The 21,014-nt window shown below is 58.0% G+C and overlaps 3 protein-coding genes across 5 annotated transcripts; 2 read left to right on the top strand and 1 right to left on the bottom strand.

Moving 5' to 3' along the window:
* The first annotated feature begins 282 nt into the window (after positions 1-282).
* USE1 (unconventional SNARE in the ER 1) lies at positions 283-3,674 on the top strand. The gene is made up of 8 exons (XM_004277589.4): positions 283-588; positions 900-949; positions 1,093-1,171; positions 1,260-1,412; positions 2,148-2,160; positions 2,596-2,623; positions 3,055-3,229; positions 3,473-3,674. The coding sequence occupies exons 1-8, from the start codon at positions 379-381 to the stop codon at positions 3,653-3,655; spliced, it is 891 nt and encodes a 296-aa protein (XP_004277637.2). The 5' UTR covers positions 283-378; the 3' UTR covers positions 3,656-3,674.
* Positions 3,675-5,857: 2,183 nt separating this feature from the next.
* On the top strand, positions 5,858-8,162 carry OCEL1 (occludin/ELL domain containing 1). Of its 3 annotated transcripts, XM_004277588.3 has the most exons (6): positions 5,858-5,994; positions 6,355-6,531; positions 6,654-6,853; positions 7,067-7,232; positions 7,464-7,517; positions 7,756-8,162. In XM_004277588.3, the coding sequence occupies exons 2-6, from the start codon at positions 6,454-6,456 to the stop codon at positions 7,876-7,878; spliced, it is 621 nt and encodes a 206-aa protein (XP_004277636.1). In that variant the 5' UTR covers positions 5,858-5,994; positions 6,355-6,453; the 3' UTR covers positions 7,879-8,162. The 3 variants fall into 3 exon arrangements, with proteins under 3 accessions (XP_004277636.1, XP_049564220.1, XP_049564219.1); XM_049708263.1 differs by having other exon boundaries at positions 5,894-6,531; positions 7,989-8,162; XM_049708262.1 differs by having other exon boundaries at positions 5,895-6,531.
* Positions 8,163-10,239: 2,077 nt separating this feature from the next.
* On the bottom strand, positions 10,240-20,836 carry NR2F6 (nuclear receptor subfamily 2 group F member 6). Its single transcript, XM_004277587.3, has 4 exons — positions 19,861-20,836; positions 15,900-15,994; positions 12,298-12,882; positions 10,240-10,964 (listed from the first exon to the last, which is right to left on the bottom strand). The coding sequence occupies exons 1-4, from the start codon at positions 20,145-20,147 to the stop codon at positions 10,690-10,692; spliced, it is 1,242 nt and encodes a 413-aa protein (XP_004277635.1). The 5' UTR covers positions 20,148-20,836; the 3' UTR covers positions 10,240-10,689.
* Between the last annotated feature and the right edge of the window lie 178 nt (positions 20,837-21,014).

The raw sequence follows: 21,014 nt of genomic DNA, 5'->3' as shown, positions 1-21,014 counted from the left end.
TCACAGCTGCAAAAGTTTGGAAATCATAGCCCGTAAGTCTCGGATTCCTAAATCCCAGGTCAGAGCCTCTCCCCCAGGAGAATCTCCCCCAGGCTACCTGGATGCGGAAGAGCTCAGTGTGGGAAGAACCCAGGAAGGAGTGGGGAGCGGGGGAGGAATTTTGAGCAGGGGGTAAGTAATGAGCATGTCACGCGTTGCACGTGGGCCTGAAACGAAGGACTCGACCCTTTCAGCCCTTCCGGAAGGGTTAAGATGCTCGCGAGGATAAGCAAGCGATTGAGTCCTGAGTAAATACGGACTGGATGGCGCCTCTAATTGAAACAAGACAAGACTGAAAGAGCAAACGCCCAAACAAGAACGAGAGAGCCCCAAATAAGAATGAGAGCGCAAACCGGGAACTTCCGCCCGGAAGGAGGCGAACGAAAGACACTTCCGCCATCTCTCAAGATGGCGCCGGCGGAAGAGGCGGGTAACCGCTGGGTGGTGATGGCAGCGTCGAGGCTGGAGCTGAACCTGGTGCGGCTGTTGTGCCGCTGTGAGGCGATGGCAGCGGAGAAGCGGGACCCGGACGAGTGGCGTCTAGAAAAGGTGGGGGAAGCCCGTGTGTCCGCGTAGAGCCCGAATCCCGGAGGGTGGTCCCCGCAGCCGGAGACCACCGGGCGCGACTCCCCCACCCCGCCAGCCAATGAGGCCACGCCGCTTCCGGTTGGCTCCGCCACGTCCGTTTGCGCTGCTCCCCCGCCTCCTCCCTGGGGCCCAGCTGGTCCCGCCTCCTTGATACTTGGCTCCTCCCGTTCCAGCCCCGCCCCCGACCTGGCCCCGCCCCTTGGTGGCTCTAATCCCTTTGAGCCCGACGGTGGTGGGGGGCACTGGGCTGACACCCCACTTTTCGTCCCCAGTACGTGGGAGCCCTCGAGGACATGCTGCAGGCCCTGAAGGCACAGGCGAGGTGAGTGCAGGCGGCCACAAGTGTTCAAATCCGGGGCAGGGAGTAGAGTCCAAAATCCCTGGTCTCCAGTCCCTCCCTGCTAAGACCCTTCCCTGAACTGGGGACAGTGGGCAGGTTTTCTGTTTCCTCTTTTCCCCTTCCAGCAAACCGGCCTCCGAGGTGATCAATGAATATTCTCGCAAGGTAGATTTTCTGAAGGGGATGCTGCAGGCAGAGAAGCTAGTGAGTAAGGGGCACCTCTGTCTCCTCAGCCTTCATCATGCTCATCTGGGACCTGCCCCTCTGGTGACCCCTCTGCCCTCTTCTGCAGACCTCCTCCTCAGAGAAGGCACTAGCCAACCAGTTCCTGGCCCCTGGCCGAGTACCAACTACAGCCAGGGAACGGGTACCTGCCACGAAGACAGTACACCTACAGTCACGGGCACGGTACACCAGTGAGATGCGGAGTGAGCTGCTAGGAACGGTAGGGCTCCCTCCCTGGTCCCTGGGAAGCTTTGGTTGGGGACAGGAGTTCAGTGCCTGGGGGTGGCCAGAACAACAAATACTGTCAGGTGCAGGGATCCTAGGGGGCCCAACAGACTCTGCCCTGGACCATCAGAGAAAGCTTCCCAACAGAGAGGCACTGCAGCCAGGGCTTTGCTAGATGAATAAGAGTTTTGGTTCAAGGCAAAAATGGCACATCTCTGCTTAAGCCCCAGAGTTGGCCAGAGTAAGGTTTGGCCCCTGCCTCACCACACACAGATGAGTTTTTTCATCTGTAAAATAGGATGACAAATGCCTCTATGAGCACTTTATGTGGATCAGCTAAACCCTGCAAAATATGAGCTATTGTTTTCAGTTTAAAGATGAGAAAACTGGGCTTCCCTGGTGGCGCAGTGGTTGAGAGTCCGCCTGCCGATGCAGGGGACACGGGTTCGTGCCCCGCTCCGGGAAGATCCCACATGCCGCGGAGCGGCTGGGCCTGTGAGCCATGGCCGCTGAGCCTGCGCATCCCGAGCCTGTGCTCCTCAACGGGAGAGGCCACAACAGTGAGAGGCCCGCGTACCACAAAAAAAAAAAAGATGAGAAAACTGAGGCTCAGAGGGCACAGGACTTGTCCAGGGTCCTGACTGAGGGTGGGGAGTTTCTGGGAGCAGAGAGAACAGGTCTGGGGGCATGGCAAGGTGGGTGACTTCGTGCCTCTCCTTTTTTCCCACAGGACTCTAGTGAAGGTGAGTCATCCTGAGCAGAACAGGACTCAAGGCCTGGGACAGACATGTGTCCTTGCTGCCCCACACCTCACGCCTAACCTGGCTCCCACAGGGTCTTCCACAGCCCAGGGAGAGTGTGTCCAGGGGCATTACCGGGTTATGCTTGGAAGCGGTGCTAGGACAGAGGAGGGGCCCCCAGAGGAAACAAAGTTGGACACTCCCAGCCGAAGGGGCCAAGGCTGGCTAGAGGGAAGGACTTGGGACCTGGGGGAGCCCAAATGAGGAAAACTTCCTAGAAGGGAAAACTGAAGCCTGATCAGGAGCCCACCCACTGGGGAGCAGACAAGATGAGAAACGGCATTATGAGTAGCAGACACATCCCAGGCAGTGGTCAGGAAGCTGGAAAACAACAAACCAATTCTCTCCTTCTTCCTGCTTGGCCTGTTTTGCTTCCAGAGCCTGAACTGGATGTGAGGAAGAGAATGTGAGTATCTTCAGCCCTTGGGCAGCATTGGGGGCAGGGGGGTCGGACAGACCTTGGGCCACTAAAGCGTCACCACGAAGCATCTAAACCACCAATCAGGGAATTCCCCAGCAGTCCAGTGGTTAGGACTCCATGCTCTCACTGCCAAGGGCCCGGGTTCAATCCCTGGTCAGGGAACTAAGATCCCACAAGATGTGCAGCGTGGCCAAAAATTTAAATTAAAATTAAATTAAAATTAAAAAAATGAACCACCAATCAAAGGCCACTTCTGAGGATGCTCTTCCCGGAAACCAAGGCAAAAAAGGGGAAACAGCCCCAAGCAGGGCAGTGGCTAGAACCACAACCTCTGGGTTCCTTGAGAACATGTTCGTTTCTTCCCTCCTCCCCCCACCACCCCTCCTACCCACCTGTCTATCCATCTGTGGGGTCAGTGGGGTCGCAGGGCCCAGGCCAGGGGATGAGAAGCAGTCAGCAGCCGAGCTAGACCTCGTCCTGCAGCGACACCAGAACCTCCAGGAGAAGCTGGCGGAGGAGATGCTAGGCCTGGCACGGAGCCTCAAGACCCACACACTGGCTGCCCAGAGTGTCATCAAGAAGGACAACCAGGTATGAGGACTCTGGGAACTCTAAAGCTTCTGCCCTGGGGCATCAGAGAAGGCTTCCCAGCAGAAGGTCTCTATGGCTGGGGCTTCAATGGATGAATAGGAGTTTGGCAGAAGGCAAAAATGGCATTCCCAGCAGAGGAAACAGCACTGGCAAGGGCCAAGAGGTGTAGATTTGCTCCAGTGCAGTAGGAAGAGGCCACACTTGGACCCAGTCCTGTTGACATTCTCCCCACCTCACCCTCAGACCCTGTCGCACTCACTCAAGATGGCCGACCAGAACCTGGAGAAGCTGAAGACAGAATCTGAGCGGCTGGAGCAGCACACACAGAAGTCAGTCAACTGGCTGCTCTGGGCCATGCTTATCATCGTCTGCTTCATCTTCATCGGCATGATCCTCTTCATCCGTATCATGCCCAAACTCAAATAAAGACCTGGCCTGGCCCGCCTCACCTGTCCTCTCTCTGCCCTCTACCCCTGTCCAGGGGAACCTTTGGGGTGGGCAACTTGATGGGAAGGCCCTTGGTGCCCCTGAGAGCCACAGAGAACACATGAACAGGGGAGGAAGGATGTCAGGCTGGGGGGGCGGGGGAGGAGGATAGTGACTCAGCAAACCTACCTCCCGTTCCCCCCTGGTACCTACCTCACACTGGACAAGGCAGGGCCCCTAGAGGCCCCACGAGCTCCCAATCTGATAGAGCCAGAGTCAAACACATACCTGTGGGGTCAGAGTAAGGTCTGGAGGGTGGGGGAGGAGTGGGGCCATGCGTGGAGGCCAGCTTGGAGGAGGGGTGTCAGTGCTGGGCCTTCCTTGGGATTGAAGGTGATAATTCAGAGACAAGGCTTAGCCCACCCACTGCCACAGCCTAAGATCTTAGGACATTGCAGATGCTTCACATAGTCATTCAGCAAACACATGAGAATCAGTGGAGACCCTGCCCTGCCCAGGTCATAGCCTGATCACTTCAGACAAGAACTGGGTGGGCATTGGAGTTGGGACCCTGGAAGGGATTATTGAGCACGAGTCCAGGGGAATTGTGGGTCCTGGGCTCTGCTTACCCCCACTCCAGATGTCATTGGCAAAGTCTGTCAGGGGGGTGACTGAGGGAGCTTGGGAAGGAAGAGTGGACAGGAGGTGTCTGTCCCAAACCATGGGAGCATGACGTGCATGGAGTTGCCCATGTGGACCCCACCCCCACCCCACCCCCAAAACCACCAGGAAGAGCTTTTAAAAACTCTAGTGGCAGTTTTTAAAGCTTTTCTGAAAGCTCTAGTGGCAACTTTTAAAAAATAAATCATAAGAAGGAGGCTCATGCTTGTGACTCAGGGCTGGTTCATTATTAGGACACATTAGTGGCCACATTAATGCACCAGGAAACAAAAGTCATAGGGTGAAATGGTACTTTGTACTGTTCACAGCATCCACTACTCAAAGTCTCTTAATTAAAAATAAGGAATAGATGGATGTTTTCCTCATTGAACTGAAAAACCTCAAGCCAAAGGCAGTGTTGAGTTTAATGGGCAAATACTCGAAGTTTTGCCATCAAAGTGAAGAAAGTGAGGTGGGGATGGGGGGATGCCCACGGTCCACCCACCCCCTCACTTGATTTAATATTGTCTGGAGATGCTAGTCAATGAAACTAGACAAGAAAAAGAAATGAAATTTTAAAATGAGAAAAGAGGTAAAATTATTTGTAGATAATGCAACTGTCTATATAAAATATCCAAGCAAACTAACAAAAAGCTATTTCAATAAAAGAATTTAGTAAACCAGCAAGGGACTTAATGAATATTTAAATTAGTTTACTATATGCAAAAAAAATAGCTGCAAAATATATTGGAAGATCCCATTTATAATAGTAAAAGATACACTATCTGGTTAAATTAACATCCTTGATATACAGAAAGCTCCTAAAAATCAAAAAGAAAGAAAAAAAAAAGACTTGCAGGAAATAGGAAAAGAAATACAAATGGTTTCTGAATTTTTTCACACACCATATTAGATTAGGCAAGATTTAAAACTTTGAAAATACACTTACAGGAAACCGTGATACCATTGAGGTTGCAAAGGTTGTGGGAAAACCAGCTGATTAGAGCATCAATGGCACAACCTCACTGAGGAAAAACTTGACAGTATTTTTCCAAATTAAAATACACAGGTCCCTTTTGCCCGGGGAATTCTGGGCAATTCCACTTCTAGGAGTTCCACATAATCCTCCACAATCGGCCAAAGAAATGTGCACTTGAATCTTTTTTCTACAGTATTGTCTGTAGTGAGGAAAATGTGTCATTGAATTAGAATCTCTCTGGAAGGAGACACAATTACCTGCTGCCTCTGGAGACAAGGGTGGGTGAGAAATTCACTTTGCCCTACGCCTCTTTTCTATCTGAATTTTCTAAACGTGCCTCCAATAATTATTTAAAGAAATATTTTTAAAATATAACCGCTGGAAAAAGTACATATAACCGCTGAGTAAATAGATAAATACAAGTTCTCCAAAACCACCAGTTTTTCAGACAAACTGAGGGTCGGAAAGGGTGGGTCACCAGCCCCAAACACACAACAGGTAGAGGTCTCTGTTGGACTCTGGGCAAGGGTGCGGTTCCACTTTCAGGTTCGCCAAACCCCGCCCCCTTGCCGCCAGCCCCGCCCCCGACCTGCGGAGCGACCCAGCCAGTTGAGTCCAGCCTGTAGTTAATGCACTACACGGACTCGAGCGCCTCTCTTCGGGAGCGGACCCAGACTCGGAACCCCATACGCTGGGACAGGTGACCCCGGGAGGGAATGGTTCTTGCGGCCCGCTGCCGGGCCGGAGATCCCGGGGGTCTTCTCGGGGGCGGTGTCCACGGGCTCCACATACCCCTGCGGCAGAGGTTGCGGCCGCGCAGGGGTTAACGCGAGCCAATCCTGGGCTGCGTGGTGACGTAACGGTTCATAGCGCTCTTTCGGGTTACGCACTGGGCGGCGGGGTCTGGGGATCTCTGAAGGCCAATGGCGTGCGTCTATGCAAATGAGGGCGGAGCTGGAGAACGCGCCGCTGGTGGAGAATTGGCCGCTCCGTGAGCAGCTTCCCCGTGAGTCCTCCCACCTTACCCTCCTCCAATCGCATCCTCCTCCTGTGTCCACAGTCCGCCCGCCGACCACCCCCGCCACGCGCGGGCCACGACTCCCCCCGCAGGGCCCGCCCACCGGTGCGGGGACGCCCGCGCGGCACCACCCCGAAGCCGATGCCCACCCGGGAGGCCCCGCAGACCCGCGGCTCCCGGGGGAACTTGCAAACCCGCCCTCCTGGCCCTGGTCCCCCGGTGAGTCTGAACGGGAGGAATGTCCCCAGGCTGAGCCTAGGCAAAGGATACATTCCCCCCTGTATAATGGATCCCGGCTGACCCTCGTTAACTCCAAACCATGATTCCTGCGGCATCTGCAGCGACTGGTGCCTGGAGGCCTCGAACCCAGCGCGCCCCGCCCTCTGTGCCAGCCTCAGCCCGGAGCACACGGGACAAGGCCCAAGAAGATTGTATTTGAGGATGAGCTGCCCTCCCGGACCCTCCTGGGCTCCAAGAAGTCTGTTAGAGCCGTCCCCGGGGGACATGGGCCTAGGCCCCACCCCGTGCCTGACTATGAGCTGTGAGTGCCCCCCTGTGGTTCCTGACTTCTGGGAACATGGAAGGAGCACTGAGGCTGGGGCTTTGACAAGTGAATAAGAGTTTACCAAATAGTAAACAGAGAAAAAGGGCATTTGGGGCTAGGAACCCAACATGGACAAAGAAAAATTACACTGATTGGGGAAAAGAGAGGAATTCTTTACACTCATACTCTGACCCCCTGTCAACCTGGTAGTAAGTATCCACCAGTGAGCAACGAGAAGGATCGGAGCCGCTATGCTGCAGTGTTCCAGGACCAGTATCCAGAGTTCTTGGAGCTTCAGCAGGAGGTGGGCTCTGCACAGGCAAAGCTCCAGCAGCTGGAGGCCCTGCTGAACTCACTGCCCCCACCCCGAAGCCAGGTTAGCACCCAGGTGGAAACCCCCATCCTACAACCCTTCCAGGTAGCCCAGGCCTCCGGAAACCCACTGGGCTCAGATCTCTGGGCCTCTTCCTCCTCCAGGCTGGGCAGGTACCACAGCACATAGGCCAAGATCAGCCCTTGACAAGGTCCACTTTGTCTGAGCCTCAGTTTCCCCATCCCTCCTTGGGTCCTGTGTTCCCTGAGCACCCCCTTCCTTCTCCTTTGGCAGAAGGAGGCCCATGTTGCTGCCCGTGTCTGGAGGGAATTTGAGAAGAAGCAGTTGGTGAGTCATGCCTCTTGAATCCTACAGCCTGTCCTTTGCACCCCCCTACACATACACACACACACACACACACACACACACACACACACACACACTCCCAGGAAGCTGGGACACTTGTGCCTGCCCAGTTTCAAGGAAAGAAAACTGAGGCTCAGAGAGGAAAATGCAAAAGGTCAAGCAGCTTGAGAGCCATAGGCCAGACTGCCACAAGGACTTACCTGGATCTTGCCCTGCTCAGGACCCCAGCTTCCTGGACAAGCAGGCTCGCTGCCACTACCTGAAGGGCAAACTAAGGCACCTCAAGACTCAGATCCAGAAATTCGATGACCAGGGAGACAGCGAGGGCTCTGTGTACTTCTGAGTGTCCTGGCAAACAGGCAGAGGGAAACATTGGAGTTGGGGTGCCACCCTGCCCTTGCTTCTCTTCCTACCTCCTGGCCTTAGCTCTTGCTATTGCCCCGCCTGGGGTAGCCGTCCCTGATTTCAGATGCCTTCGCCCTTGAGGCTGAGATCTGATGGTCCCTCCTCCAGGAAGGCTTCTCAGGACCTCCTCCAGGACCCCCAGGGAGATCCCAGATCTCAGCCCATCCCCTGGAAGAGGTCCTGCTCTTCATCCCAGTGGAATAAACACTTATTAAATACCGACTGTGTACAGCTGCTTGAAACTCCTGATTTCACTCATTGTCACCAAAAAATTGTTTTTCCAGAAGAAAAAAATTAAGGTTATGAGAAAGGGACTTGTCCAGGGTCTCTGGGTGAGCTGTGAACCCTAGTCTGTCTGGGGGCGCTCCCTCTCCTCTAAGAGCCTTCAAGTGGGAAGCAGAGGGGCTGACATCTAGCATCACCTCCTTGGCCAGGAGGGTCCCCTGATGTCCACTGCATGCCAGGCCCTGGGTAGAGTGGATGGGACACAGGTAGCACCAGGCTCTGTGTGGGGCCCTGTGATGGTGGCCCAGCAGCTACTTTGAGTCTTGGCCTCCCAGGGGAGTCACAGGGAAAAGGGACAGTCAGGAAGACTGTGGGCAGGGAAGGCAGTGCCAGCCACTGGGTCACAGAGAGGCCTCAGTCCCAGGACTGATCCTCAAGAAACCCATGTCCTCAAGAGAGCCCAGTGTGACAGAGCAATGACAGAGGGCTGGACCCGGACAGCAGAGTCCTAACAACCAGGGAGGCTCAAGATGTCTTCCTGCCAAAGAGGCCATATGGGTAGGGTTTTGTAGGAGAAGTAGGAGTTCAGCAGACAGGCCTGGACAGGCATCCAAGTCTCTGGCCGACTGGAAGCAGGACAGATACCATGGTCTTGGTCAGTCCACAGATGTTCTGTGAATCTGAGAAATGGGGCATTGCTGTCCAGGCCAACTGGAATGGACAGACATTCACTTATGCACAGTACAGCTCACAAAACACCTACCGATTAGAAACCAGCCCAGCCACCAATGGGAGAGCCCAGTAGCCTCTCCCTCCCATTCCCACCTCAGTCCCCTTCCGGGAACAGGGCACACCCAAAAGACCCTCGTTCCTTCCTCCCCGCCTTCCCAGACCTCCTCCGAGACAGACATGGGGGAGCCTGGGGTGCCAGTGGAGAGCATTCTGGGGGACTGGGACTGCCTTAGGGCTGAGCACTGGCCTAGCCTGCAGGGTGAGACCTGAGTTCTTTGCTCACTGTTTTCAAAGGGGCATCTCTGATAAAGGGCTTGTCTTTGCCTGACAAGACCTGTCAGGATCAACAGATGCCACCCACCACCACGATCTGGGCCCTTTCTAGCCATCCCCTAGAGCCACAGCCCTGGCAATACATTCCATAGGTGCCTTTCCCACCACAGAGCTGAGCCACAGACTTCCGAGGACAGGGTGGCAAGCTCCCTGGTGCTGCATCACTGCACATCAACTCAAGTCCTCATTTCAAAGTCTGTCCTTAGAGGTCCTCACCTTCCAAGTGCCAATTTTCAAAACAGGAGTTTTTTTTAGTTACATGTGAGAAGAAACCAAATTCAAACTGGCTCAGGCACAAAAGGGGAAGTCTGGGCTCATGGAACTTAAACACACGAGGGTTTCAGGTATGGCCTGATGCAGGGAAATTGGTCTTTCTCTGGCTCTGCTTTGCTTTAATGATATCCTCCGGAATTCCCAACCCTGCCACTGAATCTCATTGGCCAGCTCTGGGCCACGTGCCCTCCCTAAAGCAGTCGCTGTGGCCAGGGAAATGGAGGGTTCTGTCTGGGCTAAGATCATGTGACAAAACTAGCCCCAGATGTTTCTCCCGAGGATACTGGGGCCCAGATGATTAAGGGCCGACCAAAGAAAACAATAAAGGGAATTCCCTGGCAGTCCAGTGGTTAGAACTCGGCACTTTCACTGCCGTGGGTCCGGGGTTCAATACCTGGTCAGGGAGCTAAGATCCCGCAAGCCGTGTGGCACGGCCAAGAAAAGAAAAGAAACAAGTGTTTGGTCTAAGGCTCATGTTAATCTATGAGGCTCACCCTCCTAAGCCAGAATCTGAATTCAAACCTGAGCCATCTGCTAAGCTCAACTCTTACAGACTCACTGGCTGACCTCGGGCCCCCCTTCCTGCCCCCAGCTGCAGATCCCCCACAAAACTGTCCAACAGAAACAGAAAGTAGGGCTGTTGTTAGGTTGTGGGTGTTCCAGATGGCTGGGAGTGGGTAGCCATGGTAGGGCGCCCTCCGTGCCACCCTCCCCTCACAAAGATGACAGAGGCTGCGCAGGTAGGAAACTTCTTTATTATTGGCCTTAATTCATCCATCATGTAGTGTCCAACATGGATTACGTGTCCAGAGGATCCGCCTGGTACATGCTACCCCTGCCCGGGTGCAGCTGCCCCTCCAGTCCAGATGCCAGGACTTTGTCCATCACACCAGAGAAGCCACTGCACCATGAGTTCATGCTTGGGGCACCAAGGGACACGGCTGTCCTGGGATTGGACCCTCAGTCTCGCCCCTCATCTTGACCAGGGCTTCTGGGGAAGACTTGGCTGGAGCCTAGACAGTCTTTTTTGGTTTCATGATCACTTAGAAAACAAAAAACACAAACATTTCACAGTCTTTAAAAAACAGGAGTCTGAGGAGGGAAGCCGGGGTCCTCTGCCTGGGGGCCCCCACTGGAGGCTTGAGCATATGTGTCCCTGGAGGTCTGCAGACCCGGCCCTGTCCAGTCACTGGCCCGAGCCGTAGGGCCAGTTGAAGGTACTTCCCGACAGCAGCATGTCTCGGATCAGCGTCTCAATGGGTGTCTTGCCCACCAGGCGCATGAAGAACAGCTGGGAGATGAGGGAGGCGGGGACAGCACGCAGGGCAGGGAGCCGCAGCAGCAGGCGCCCAAAGCGCTGGGGCTGCGATGGGTACTGGGCCCGCACATACTCAGTGAGGGCCACCTGGGCCTTCTCCTGCAGGCTCTCCACGTGCGCTGGGTCTGAGAGGCCACAGGCATCTGGGAGACAAGGGAAAGGTCAGAAGACGAGGTGGCGGGAGGACACAGGACCCCAGGGCTGACGGGGGAGCGGGGGCACCACTCAGGGCTGTTGATACAGAACGAGGGCACTCAGGAGGTGGGAGATGGGGGCCTAGGACACAAATGGCAGTGTTGGTCCTCAAGAAATATTAAGGTGGCTTCATCCAAGGACGATGGCACAGGGGTGCAGGCAGTGATGTCTCAAGGGTGGAGGGGCCCTGACTAAAGCATTTAGCAGGGAGACAAGTTCTAATCAAGCTCAAGGGGAAGAAGAGGCTGGGGAGGGGACTTGGGGAGGAAAGCAAAGCCTAGAGGGGGTATTCAGACACCCCAGAGGGGCCTGCGATGTGAGTGAAGATGACAGCCCCATGAATGGGGGCAGAGAAAGTCTCCTGGGGAAATAAGGAGGGGCAAAGCCATATTTATTGGATGAAAGCCACCTCCCGGAGTAGCCTGTGTCTGGTTCCCGCATCCCTGGCCCCAAGGAGACACCTAGTGGGGCCTCCTTCCAGAGCGCAGAGCCAGCTGCGCCACTCCCTGGAATAAAGCAGGGCTTTGGCTGCTGGACGGTTACCAAAGACACGTAAGGAAGCAAACGGCTCCGCTCGGAGTCCCGCCCCTCGGTGGGAGGGGCTCCAAGCCACACCCCCTACCCTCTCCAGCTCAGCGAGGGGTGGCCCCTGGAGGCGGGTCAGGGGGCAGGTTGGGAGCCCTGGGTCAGAGGTCTAGGGGCCCCAGGAATCTGGGAGTGGAGAGCCCAGGGGAAGCCAGAACCAGGTGTCAAGGCACCCCTGCCTGGCAGCTCTCCATAAGTGGTCAGTAACAAGAAGAGAACCCTGATTTGGCAGATGAGGGTCAGAGGGTTTGGGGAGGACAACAGAGATCAGGGAATGAGGGCCAGAACCAGGTGGGGGGACCTCTCCTCCCGCGTCCCCCCACTTGTCATTCTGCTGTCAGTGCCCACTGAGCACGATGAGTACCTTGATGAGGGGGTGAAGGATGGGGGGTCTCAGGGAGCCTGGGAATCAGGGAGAGAGGCTGTGGGGCCGTGAGTCACGGGTCCGAACAGGGATCGAAGTTCTTAGGGAGACCTGGGATCGGGGGTGGGGCCATCAGGGTGTCACACCGCCCGCATCACCTCCTCCACTGTCCCCCATCAACGCTCAAGGCGCTTTCAGGGACACAAGTCTGGCTAGCTGTGGATCAGGGAGTGGAGGGCTAAGGCGGCCGGGGCCAGGGTCAGGATCTAGGTCGCATCCCTCCCTCCCACCCCTCCCACGGCCTCAGAGCCCCCCATTTCAGGTCATCTCACCAGGCGTGAAGAGCGCGATGGCCTTGAGGCAGCCGTACTCCGCCGAGTCGACCTGCAGGCGGCCCAGCTTGTCCACCTGCTCCTGGAAGGCGCGCACCTGGTCCATGAAGGCCACGGCGCGCTCGGCGGCCATGGGTGCAGCGTGCAGGCCGGCGGCGGCCAGCAGCGGCGCCGTGTGCAGGGGCAGCGCCGCCTGCGCCGCGTTCAGCACGAAGAGCTCGCTCCAGCTGAGGCGCAGCAGCGCCACCTGGTCAGCCACCGGCAGCTCGGGGAAGAAGGGCGCGTGGCGCGCCCACTCCACGGTGCTGAAGAGCAGCCGCGCAGCCAGCTCGCACACGTTGTCGATGCCCAGCACCGCGCCCGCTGCGCCGCCCCCTGCGCCGAACGCGCCCGCTGCGCCCGCGCCGAAGCGCCCAGCCGCCGCAGGGTAGGGCTCGGCGCGCAGCAGCTGCGCGATCAGCTCCGACACCGGCTGCCCCGGGAAGAGGTCTCCGCCGGCCGCCGCCAGCGCAGAGCCCGGGGGGCTGCCCGAGGAGGCTGCCACGGCGCCAGGCAGCGAGTGCGGAATGCGGCCGCGCTGCACCGCTGCGAGGGGGAGATGGAGATGGGGGGGGCGGGGAGGAGGGGAGATAGCCAGCCCCGCAGGAAATGAGGGAGGGACAGGAGAGGGAGGAGGGGAGAAGGGAGGGGTGGAATCAGGAGATGGGAGAGAGGGAGTGACGAAAATGGGATAGGAAGGGGATTGAGGAACACGGGAAACCAGAGAGGGGTGAGTGGGGTGTGAGGAAAAGGGAGTGGGGAGGGAAGGAAGGAGGGGGAAGGTGGGTACCCGGAGAGAGTGGGCGGGGGGCCAAGTAGGGAGGAATAAGGGAAGGAGATAAAGTTATCAAAGGGTCACTCAGCCCCCTCCCCTCCAAGCCCCCCAGCTCAGCCCTTCCCTGGACCCCCAATCCCCACCTCATGGGCTCAAAGCTTGTTGGGATGACAGAGGCCAAGGTCTTGCATGCCCCACCCTGCTCTGCCCTGTGCCCTCAGCCTGAGTCCATGTCCAGCCACCATCCAATTCCTACTTCCTTCAGAGAAGGGCCATGACCCTGGGACAGGGGGAACCTTCCCAGGTGGGAATGGGACCACTGGGTGAGGGCTAATTTAATTCGCACCTGGCCCCCTCCTACTGGACTGTGTGAGCTCTCCTCCGCAGCCAGGGAGACTAAACCTGTCAATCATGTCCTCATCTGTCAATCATAGGGGTCCAAGACCTGAGAATGGGTCCAGGGAGCGATCACCTTCCTCCCTAGGACTTGGGGCACATGGCCAGCCTACCCCTAAAACAAGTGATCAGTATGGGCTGAGCACTGATCTCTCCTATGGAGAGACCTCCCAGCCCCACCCTCCAGGTCATGGCCCCCTAGAGCAGGTCTCATCTCTCTGGGTCTCTGCAGTGACCTCAGTGCTAAGAGTGGAGTCCTGGCCAGTAGCAAGTGCTCAGTAAACATGTGATTCCATCAGTAACCTTGCCTATGAGCGGGGAGGACCAATTGCTGGCCTTGGCCAGTGCCCCCAGTGATCAGGTTGGTGAGAAGAGGGAAGCTGAGGTGCAAAGAGGGGAGAGGTGGCTGCATGCCAGCCTGGCCTGTGCCACAGAGGGAGGGGCGGAGGGGCTGACTGGGCTGGGTGCCAGGCAGAGACTAATTAATGAGTTTTAATGAGGTGGAATGCCCTGGCTCACCACCTCCATGAACTTCTGGTCAACCCACCATGAAGCAGATGGAGAGGGGGATGCAAGTGGGAGCCAGGGGCTAGCAGAGCTGATCAGGGAAACAGGGGCTTGGATTCAAGCCTTGCTCCATGTGATTTCGAAGTCTCAGAATCATCTGTCAAATGGGTGTAGCCAGATGAGGCCCGAGAGAGAGTGAGTCCCAGTCAATCCCGGGCCCACTTGGTTCTAAACCCCACCCCCACCATTCTTCCACCATCCAGCCACGGTTTCCACCTTAGGGCCTTTTGCACCTGCTGTTCCCGCTTCCTGAGAACCCCTTTCCCCAGCTCTTCCTCCTCATTCAGCCAGGACTGTGGGTTCAAATCCCAACCACAGTTCTATTGCTCTCTGTGCTGTCTTCCCATTTATAAAAAATGCAGTTGATAATAAAAATGGTGATGATGATGAGACCAATCACTGAATTTACATGAGAATGTATCTAACTTGCTTAGAATAGCATTTGGCACTTAGTAAGAGCTAAATGGATAGTAACTCAAGCCAAGAAACATTTATTAAGCACCTTATGGGTTTCGGGGCAGGTCTAGGCACTGGGGATATGTCAAAAACCAAGACAGACAAAAGTCTCTGACCTTGAGGAGAACATCCTGATAGAGGAGCAAGTAAATTATAAAGCAAGATAGATGGCCTGAAATAAAGAGGGGGTGGCGAAGGGTAATCAGGAGGGCTTCTCTGAGGAGGTGTTGTTTGAGCAAATCTTAAAGGAGGCAAGGGAGGAAGCCATGCAGGTGACTGGGCAAGCGTTCCAGGCAGAGGGAACAACCTGTGCAAAGGCCCTGAGATAGGGCTGTGCTTGGGGCATGACCTGAGATTATTTCCACCCTGAGACTTTGCAGATCTGAAGCCCTGATAAGATGTATATCAGGAGTTTAGGTCAGATCAACAAGTGGAGGTAAAATCCAGGTTGGCGGGGGGGGGGGGGGGGGGGGGGGGCGGAGAGACAGTCACCCCCACACTTAAAATGACCAAAGGGAGTGACGAGACGGTCTTAAGAGAAAGAGTCTGAGCAGCTGTCCCACCTTCTCCCACAGAGGCCCAGCAGAGGAGAAACCATCTTTAGAGCAGGAGAGACTCAGGTTAGATGCAGGGAAGAACTGCTGGCCTGGCTCATGAGAGTCCAGGCAGAGACATGAAGCCCAGCACAGGGGCCATCGCTGAAATGGGCCAGATTCTGCTCCCAAGCCCAGACATCCATGTACAAGTCTCTGAGTTCCACTTGAATTCTAAGAGTGCTTGGTGGAGTTCTAGACCCAGCTACCCTGCGTGTATCCACCCAAGTCCCCAGGGCAAGGACAAGAGGCTGGGCCTCCCTCTGGCTCCCAGTGCCCCGGTCAGGCGGAAAGGTAAGCTGCCCTTTGCCTTAGTCAGGTGAGTTCCTGCCTTGGGCAAACACAAGGCAGGGGGTGGAGGGTGGAAGGTGGAGGGAAAGCAAATCAAATAAAAAAATACATCCTTGTTCAGAAAGCGGTAGCCTGGCTAGAGGGCAGGGGGGTCACCAGGGTATCAGGGCCAGGGAACCTGCCTCTGAGGCCGGGGTGGGGCCTGGGGAGGAACTGGGGAGGGTGGGGGAAGAACAATTCTAAAATGGGCCGGAGTCAGGGAGTCCCTTGCATCCCAGTTCTGCAGCAGCCACCAGACAGCCACGGATAATTGGATTCCTCCAGCCCAGGGCCAAACCCAGGCCCACGGGATCTCAGGATCATTGGTGGTAACGAGGTTAGCAGGCACCAGACCCCGCCCTCCATAGCTCCCAGACCCCAAAAGAAGGAGCAAAGGGCAGGCCGTTTGTTCATCCCCTGCCTGCACCACCCCAGCAGGTACTCACCCTCCTTCCTCATGCCCACCCGGAAACACTTCTTGAGGCGGCAGTACTGGCACTGGTTCCGGTGATGCTGGTCAATCTGGCAGTCACGGTTGGACCTGTGGGCATGCAGAGGTCACCATGGGGGTTACCGTGACACCCACATCCTGCCCCTGGAGCCACCTTGGGAGACACCTTTGAAGGCTGCCCCTGAGAACCACCAGCCCCCCCACCAACCTCGGCTGGGCAAGTGGCCCCAAAGTGGCACAGAGGCTAGGCCTGCAAAGAGGAAAGGACAATCTGGGTGAGTGCCACAGATGAAGAGCAGTCTGTGGCAAAGCAGATGAGCACACCAGAGTGGATATGTTGGAACTGGGTTTTTGTTTTTTTGTTGTTTTTTTTGTTTTTTGCAATACATGGGCCTCTCACTGTTGTGCCCTCTCCCATTGCGGAGCACAGGCTCTGGACGCGCAGGCTCAGCGGCCGTGGCTCATGGGCCCAGCCGCTCCGCGACATGTGGGATCTTCCCGGACCGGGGCACGAACCTGTGTCCCCTGCATTGGCAGGCAGACTCTCAACCACTGCGCCACCAGGGAAGCCCTGGAACTGGGTTTTGAAGGATGATCAGAAGTTCCCCAGGGAAACAGAGGCAGTTCCAGGCAGAGTGGGCAACAAGGGCAAAAGGTTGGAAATGCCAAAATATGAAGGCCTAAACAGTTTCACTTTACTTGGTCACTGTCAGGCCAAGGGTCAGGTTCTTTGTCCCAAGGGCAATGTGAGAGCAGAGAAGGAACATAGTCAGGGAGCAAGGCTTTGTGAGTTGACTAAGAGACTAGGAGCCAGGCCAGTCCTCTAGGGGGTCACAGGACTGTGGAGCCCCAGCATTACTGCCCTACACAAGGCCACCACGAACAAACGATGAACGAACAAACGAACGAATGAGTGAATGAACAAATGAACTCCTGTACCCCTTTAAGACCCCAAACCCCTTCTCTGGAAAGAACGTCCAATTCCTAACTGAGTCCAAGAAGCTTCCTCTGGGTGGCCCTCAGGGATTGTTGTTGCCTCTTCCAGGGATGCGACAGGTGGCCCCGCCCTGTGAGGCAATGAGTTCCCATCCAGGGTCAGTCCCTAGCAGGAAGGTTCAGGCCTTTGTTCTTCAAATGTCCCCAGCACCTTTTCCCCCTGGCCCCTGCCCCTGTGCTCCCTCCCTATCTCTCTCCACCCTGGGCTCAGGGCCTTTTGAGGCCCAGGCTTGGGGCAGACACCCTGGAGTCCCAGCTGGGCACCAAGAGGGTACCTAGAGACAGTCACAAAGTAAAACAAACACTTAATGAAGTTAAAAATCAAACACATCTCAACTGCAGACACCCAGCCCTGATCTTTGGGCTGTGACTTCTCCACTGAGCCTTGGTTTCCTCATCTGAAAATGGGAGGCCAGAGGCCAATTCTACATGGAATGCACTCATTCTGGAGAAACTGGGGGCGTGGGGGGAGGGCGTCAAGACCCAAGCCCCAGCTGCGAGTCCCAGTGGCAGATTTAGGAGAGCTGAGGCTCTGCAAGGCCTCTGTGTCCTGCAGCGCCAGCCTCTGAGCCCAGGCCCCTGTGTCCCACCAGCCTGAGCCCCCAGGAATAGGCCTTACTAGGGCAAAAGGAGCTCAGGCAGAACCAGAACAAAGCCCAGCAGGCATGCAGTGGGAGGGTCCTGGGCAGCCGCGTGGAAACAGCCAGGCCTGGGGCAGGCAGGCAGGCAGGAGCCTGGCTCAGGGCCCTCAGACCTCAGGGTAGGCCCTGAGCCTTCTGCCTCAACTTCCCCAGCTGTAGAGTCAGGACAGAGCTTCTGTCCCTCCAGATGAGGAAACAGTAAGTTCTACCTGTCATCCCACCTAAAGAGCACATGCTTCGCCGAACCCCACAGTCCAATTCAGCCTCCTCCCTGGGCTCTGGCTTCCAGTCCAATTGGATCATAGCCCTGTCTTGCTCACACACCCTTCATGGCTCCCCACTGACCTCGGTCCAGCATTTCAGACCCACTCACCTCTAACTTCTCCTATGCCTGGGTGGTCTCATCTTACATCACTGCTCCCCCAAACCTGCCACTGAGTGTTTGCTGTAGCTACACTCTGCAGGAGTGCCCTCTGCTTCTATCTGCTAAACCCCTCATGTTTCAAGGCCCACCTCCGGTGGCCTTCCTCTCTGACCCTTAGGCAGAGCCCCTTGTTCCCTCCTGGGACCGCAGACCATCCCTCCCTCTGGCCCAACCCACACCGCACAAGCTGGGGACACCTGTGTCTCCCCCAAACTGGGAGAGGGCTGGGCTTGGAGCTTGAGTCTTTTCTAGGGGGCCGGCATCAAATCACCCAGGCCAGGCTCTGAGGGGACTTTGCTGAATCAATCTGAGGCTCAGAGAGAAGCAGTGACTTCACCAGATCACACAGCAGAGACCTTCTGAAGAACCTGCCAGCCCCAAACCATGGCCCCTCTCCCCGACCTTGGTGCTCCCTGCTCCCACTCTCAGGGAGCCTCTGGGACCCCAAAACTACCTGAGCCCCTCCTCTGCCCTCCCTAAAGACCTGGCCAGAGAGCAGGCAGCTATTCCAGCAGCAAAAATGAGGCCAAAGTCTGGTGGCCCAGTTAGCACTGGAGGAGAGAGTTAAGCCAGCTCCCCCACACACACAGCCACCCCAGACAGGCTGGACCTGGGGCCAAACTCCTGCTTCAGGTGCCTGGGGCTCCGCCCAGTGGCCTTGCCAACAAGCCCTCCACCAGCAGCTCTCGCTGGGGACACCCTGACCCAGACTCAGCTGCCCCTCTCTTCCCAACCCCACAGTTCCCCTTGCTAAGCCCCAAGTGGAGCAGGGTCTCTCCCCGGGTGACCCAGGGCAGGCACCAAGAGCGTTCTGGGCCTCGGTTTTGCCCATCTGGAAAACGGGACTCTCCAAACTGGCTCTACAGAGCCCAAGCATGTTCCTGGAGGATGCAGAGTAGGGGCTTGTCAATGGAGCAAAAGGAGGCTCACCAAAGAGTGGTGGGAAAGGGAGCCCTGGCCTGGACACTCAATGCCAGCGGCTTCTCCCCCCACACCTAATGCCCCAGAACTAAGGAGAGAAGCTAGCACGGCCACACCCTGTCAGCGGGGACTCCAACCTAGGACAGTCCAGGGCTGCTTCTTGGAAACATTCATGCCCACCCTGTCTCAGAGCGGACCAAAGTTTCAGGGATTTTCCAGGAGCCCAGCTCTGCACCAACTCCTGGGTGGGGGTGGGGGTGGGGGGGCGAGCAGCCAAGATGCGGTCAAATCCCGCCACCCACCCGGACCTCGAGCAGGAGTTTCCGGTGACCCAAAGCCCAGGGTGAGCCAGGGCTGGGGTGGGGGGGGGGCGGGGGTTCCCCCGGTGAGCAGGCCCAACCCCACAGCAGGGGCCCCCACGCGAAGAAGGCTGCCTGTGCCACCCCAGTTTCGCTCCCGCCGCAGCCTCGGTGGTCAGAGCGACTTTGGAAGTGATATTTGACCCCAAGGGCGCGCCGTATCGATCCGCGCGGCCGCAGACAATGGCCCCTGGACACTGTGAGCCCCACAGTCCAAGTTCCACGTTTAATTCCCGCGGGGTACCCCACGCGCCGAGATTCCCAAGAGAAGGGATGCCCTGGGGTCAGGGACCCACCCCTGACAGCACCACAACCCCTCCCCGCGCGGAGCTGACCCCTGTCCGGAGAAAAGGAAGGGAGGAAGGGGGAGCAAGTAACTAGGGCGGATGCCGCAAGGGACCACCTGAAGGGGGGACCTGCATCGATACAGCGCCGTCAGTATACACAATCCCAAGAATGTAATGGAGAGGGGGAAAACGATCTGTGCCCCTATCTCAGACGGGAAGTGGAGACCCAGGGAAGGTCAGCGCCAGGCCCAAGGTGACCGAGCAGGTCAGAGGCCCGGCCCACAGCGGGGCCGGGTGCCCGGCGGCGGTGCGCTGATAGGGGGCTCACCGGCAGGTGTAGCTTAGGTTGCGGCGGATGCTCCGCTTGAAGAAGCTCTTGCAGCCCTCGCAGGTGAAGACGCCGTAGTGCTTGCCGCTCGACTTGTCCCCGCACACCACGCAGTCCACCTGCAGCCCCGGCCGCTCCTCGTCGCCTTGCTCAGCGTCGCTGGCGGCGCCGGGGGGTGAGGCCGAGTCTTCCTCCGCCGCGCGCGGGTAGCCGCCCGCCTTATCCACGCCGTTCGTGTCGCCGCCGCCGCCACCGGGGCCGCCCCAGCCGCCGGTCACCATGGCCATAGCCCCAGGGCAGCAGGGCCGGGGCGCCCCCTCTGCGCTCTTCCTTCGGGGCACCCCTCTCGACCCGGGGGACCCTACCCGGCGCGCATCCGGCCCCGGCGCGCCGGGGGCACCCGGCTGCACCCCCCAAAAAAGTTTTGCAGCAACTTCCTGCGGCCGGTCCGCGCGCCCGGGAGGAACTGGTCGGGCCGGTTCCAGGCCAACTTTCCCACGCGAGCGCGGGGCCAGGCCCGGGGCCGGGGGGGCGCGCTAGAGGTGCTGGCCGGGGGCCCCGGGGACTCGCGCCCCGCCGCCCTGGGGCCCCGGCGGGGGAGCTCGGGCCATGGCCCGGCCCAGGCTGCGCAGGGGGAGCCCTCTGGCCTGGCCGCCGCTCGGCCGAGGGCTGCGGCCAACTTAGCGGGCTGCCATCCGAGTGCGGGAGGCCGGGGGGAAAGTTTGGCCGCAAGTTGCTCGGCCGCCCGCGGCGGGGGGGAGGGGCGGCGGGCGCGCGCCGGGGCCGGTCACCGCGCCCCCTGAGTCCCCCAGGTCCCCCGGTGGCCGTTCGGGGCCTGCAGGGCCGCGGGCAGGCGCTTCCCGAGCTGCCGCCCCCGCTGCGGCCGCGCCCGCCCGGCCTGGGCCTGTGCCTGGGCCCGAGCCTCGCTCTCGCCGCCGCCGACCCCGCGCGCCGGCCTCGCGCTGCGGCCGGTTTGACACACAACGTTCCATTCGCGGGGCGGGCGGGGGGTGGGGGCGGGGGCAGGGGCGCGCGCCGCGGGCTGGGGGCGGGCGCTCGTTGCCCCGGCGACGGCCGCCCTTATAAGGACATGGGTGGCCGTGCGCGGCGCCCGGCGCCCAGGCCGGCGGGAGGGGCGAGGGCGGAGCGCGGGG

This window comes from Orcinus orca, chromosome 3 (genome assembly GCF_937001465.1).
Source record: "Orcinus orca chromosome 3, mOrcOrc1.1, whole genome shotgun sequence".
Taxonomy (NCBI): Eukaryota; Metazoa; Chordata; class Mammalia; order Artiodactyla; family Delphinidae; genus Orcinus; species Orcinus orca.
The sequence above is the reverse complement of the archived record's forward strand: the minus strand, read 5'-3'. Positions and strand labels throughout refer to the sequence as shown.

Coding starts and splice junctions, on each gene's coding strand:
- USE1 (XM_004277589.4), top strand. CDS start 379: ATGAGAGCGCAAACCGGGAACTTCCGCCCGGAAGGAGGCGAACGAAAG. Junction 1,172..1,259: donor TGCTGCAGGCAGAGAAGCTA/GTGAGTAAGGGG, acceptor CCTCTTCTGCAG/ACCTCCTCCTCAGAGAAGGC. Junction 3,230..3,472: donor TCATCAAGAAGGACAACCAG/GTATGAGGACTC, acceptor CCTCACCCTCAG/ACCCTGTCGCACTCACTCAA.
- OCEL1 (XM_004277588.3), top strand. CDS start 6,454: ATGCCCACCCGGGAGGCCCCGCAGACCCGCGGCTCCCGGGGGAACTTG. Junction 6,854..7,066: donor CCCGTGCCTGACTATGAGCT/GTGAGTGCCCCC, acceptor TCAACCTGGTAG/TAAGTATCCACCAGTGAGCA. Junction 7,233..7,463: donor TGCCCCCACCCCGAAGCCAG/GTTAGCACCCAG, acceptor CTCCTTTGGCAG/AAGGAGGCCCATGTTGCTGC.
- NR2F6 (XM_004277587.3), bottom strand. CDS start 20,147: ATGGCCATGGTGACCGGCGGCTGGGGCGGCCCCGGTGGCGGCGGCGGC. Junction 15,995..19,860: donor AACCTAAGCTACACCTGCCG/GTGAGCCCCCTA, acceptor GCATGCCCACAG/GTCCAACCGTGACTGCCAGA. Junction 12,883..15,899: donor GGTGGGCATGAGGAAGGAGG/GTGAGTACCTGC, acceptor TCCCCCTCGCAG/CGGTGCAGCGCGGCCGCATT.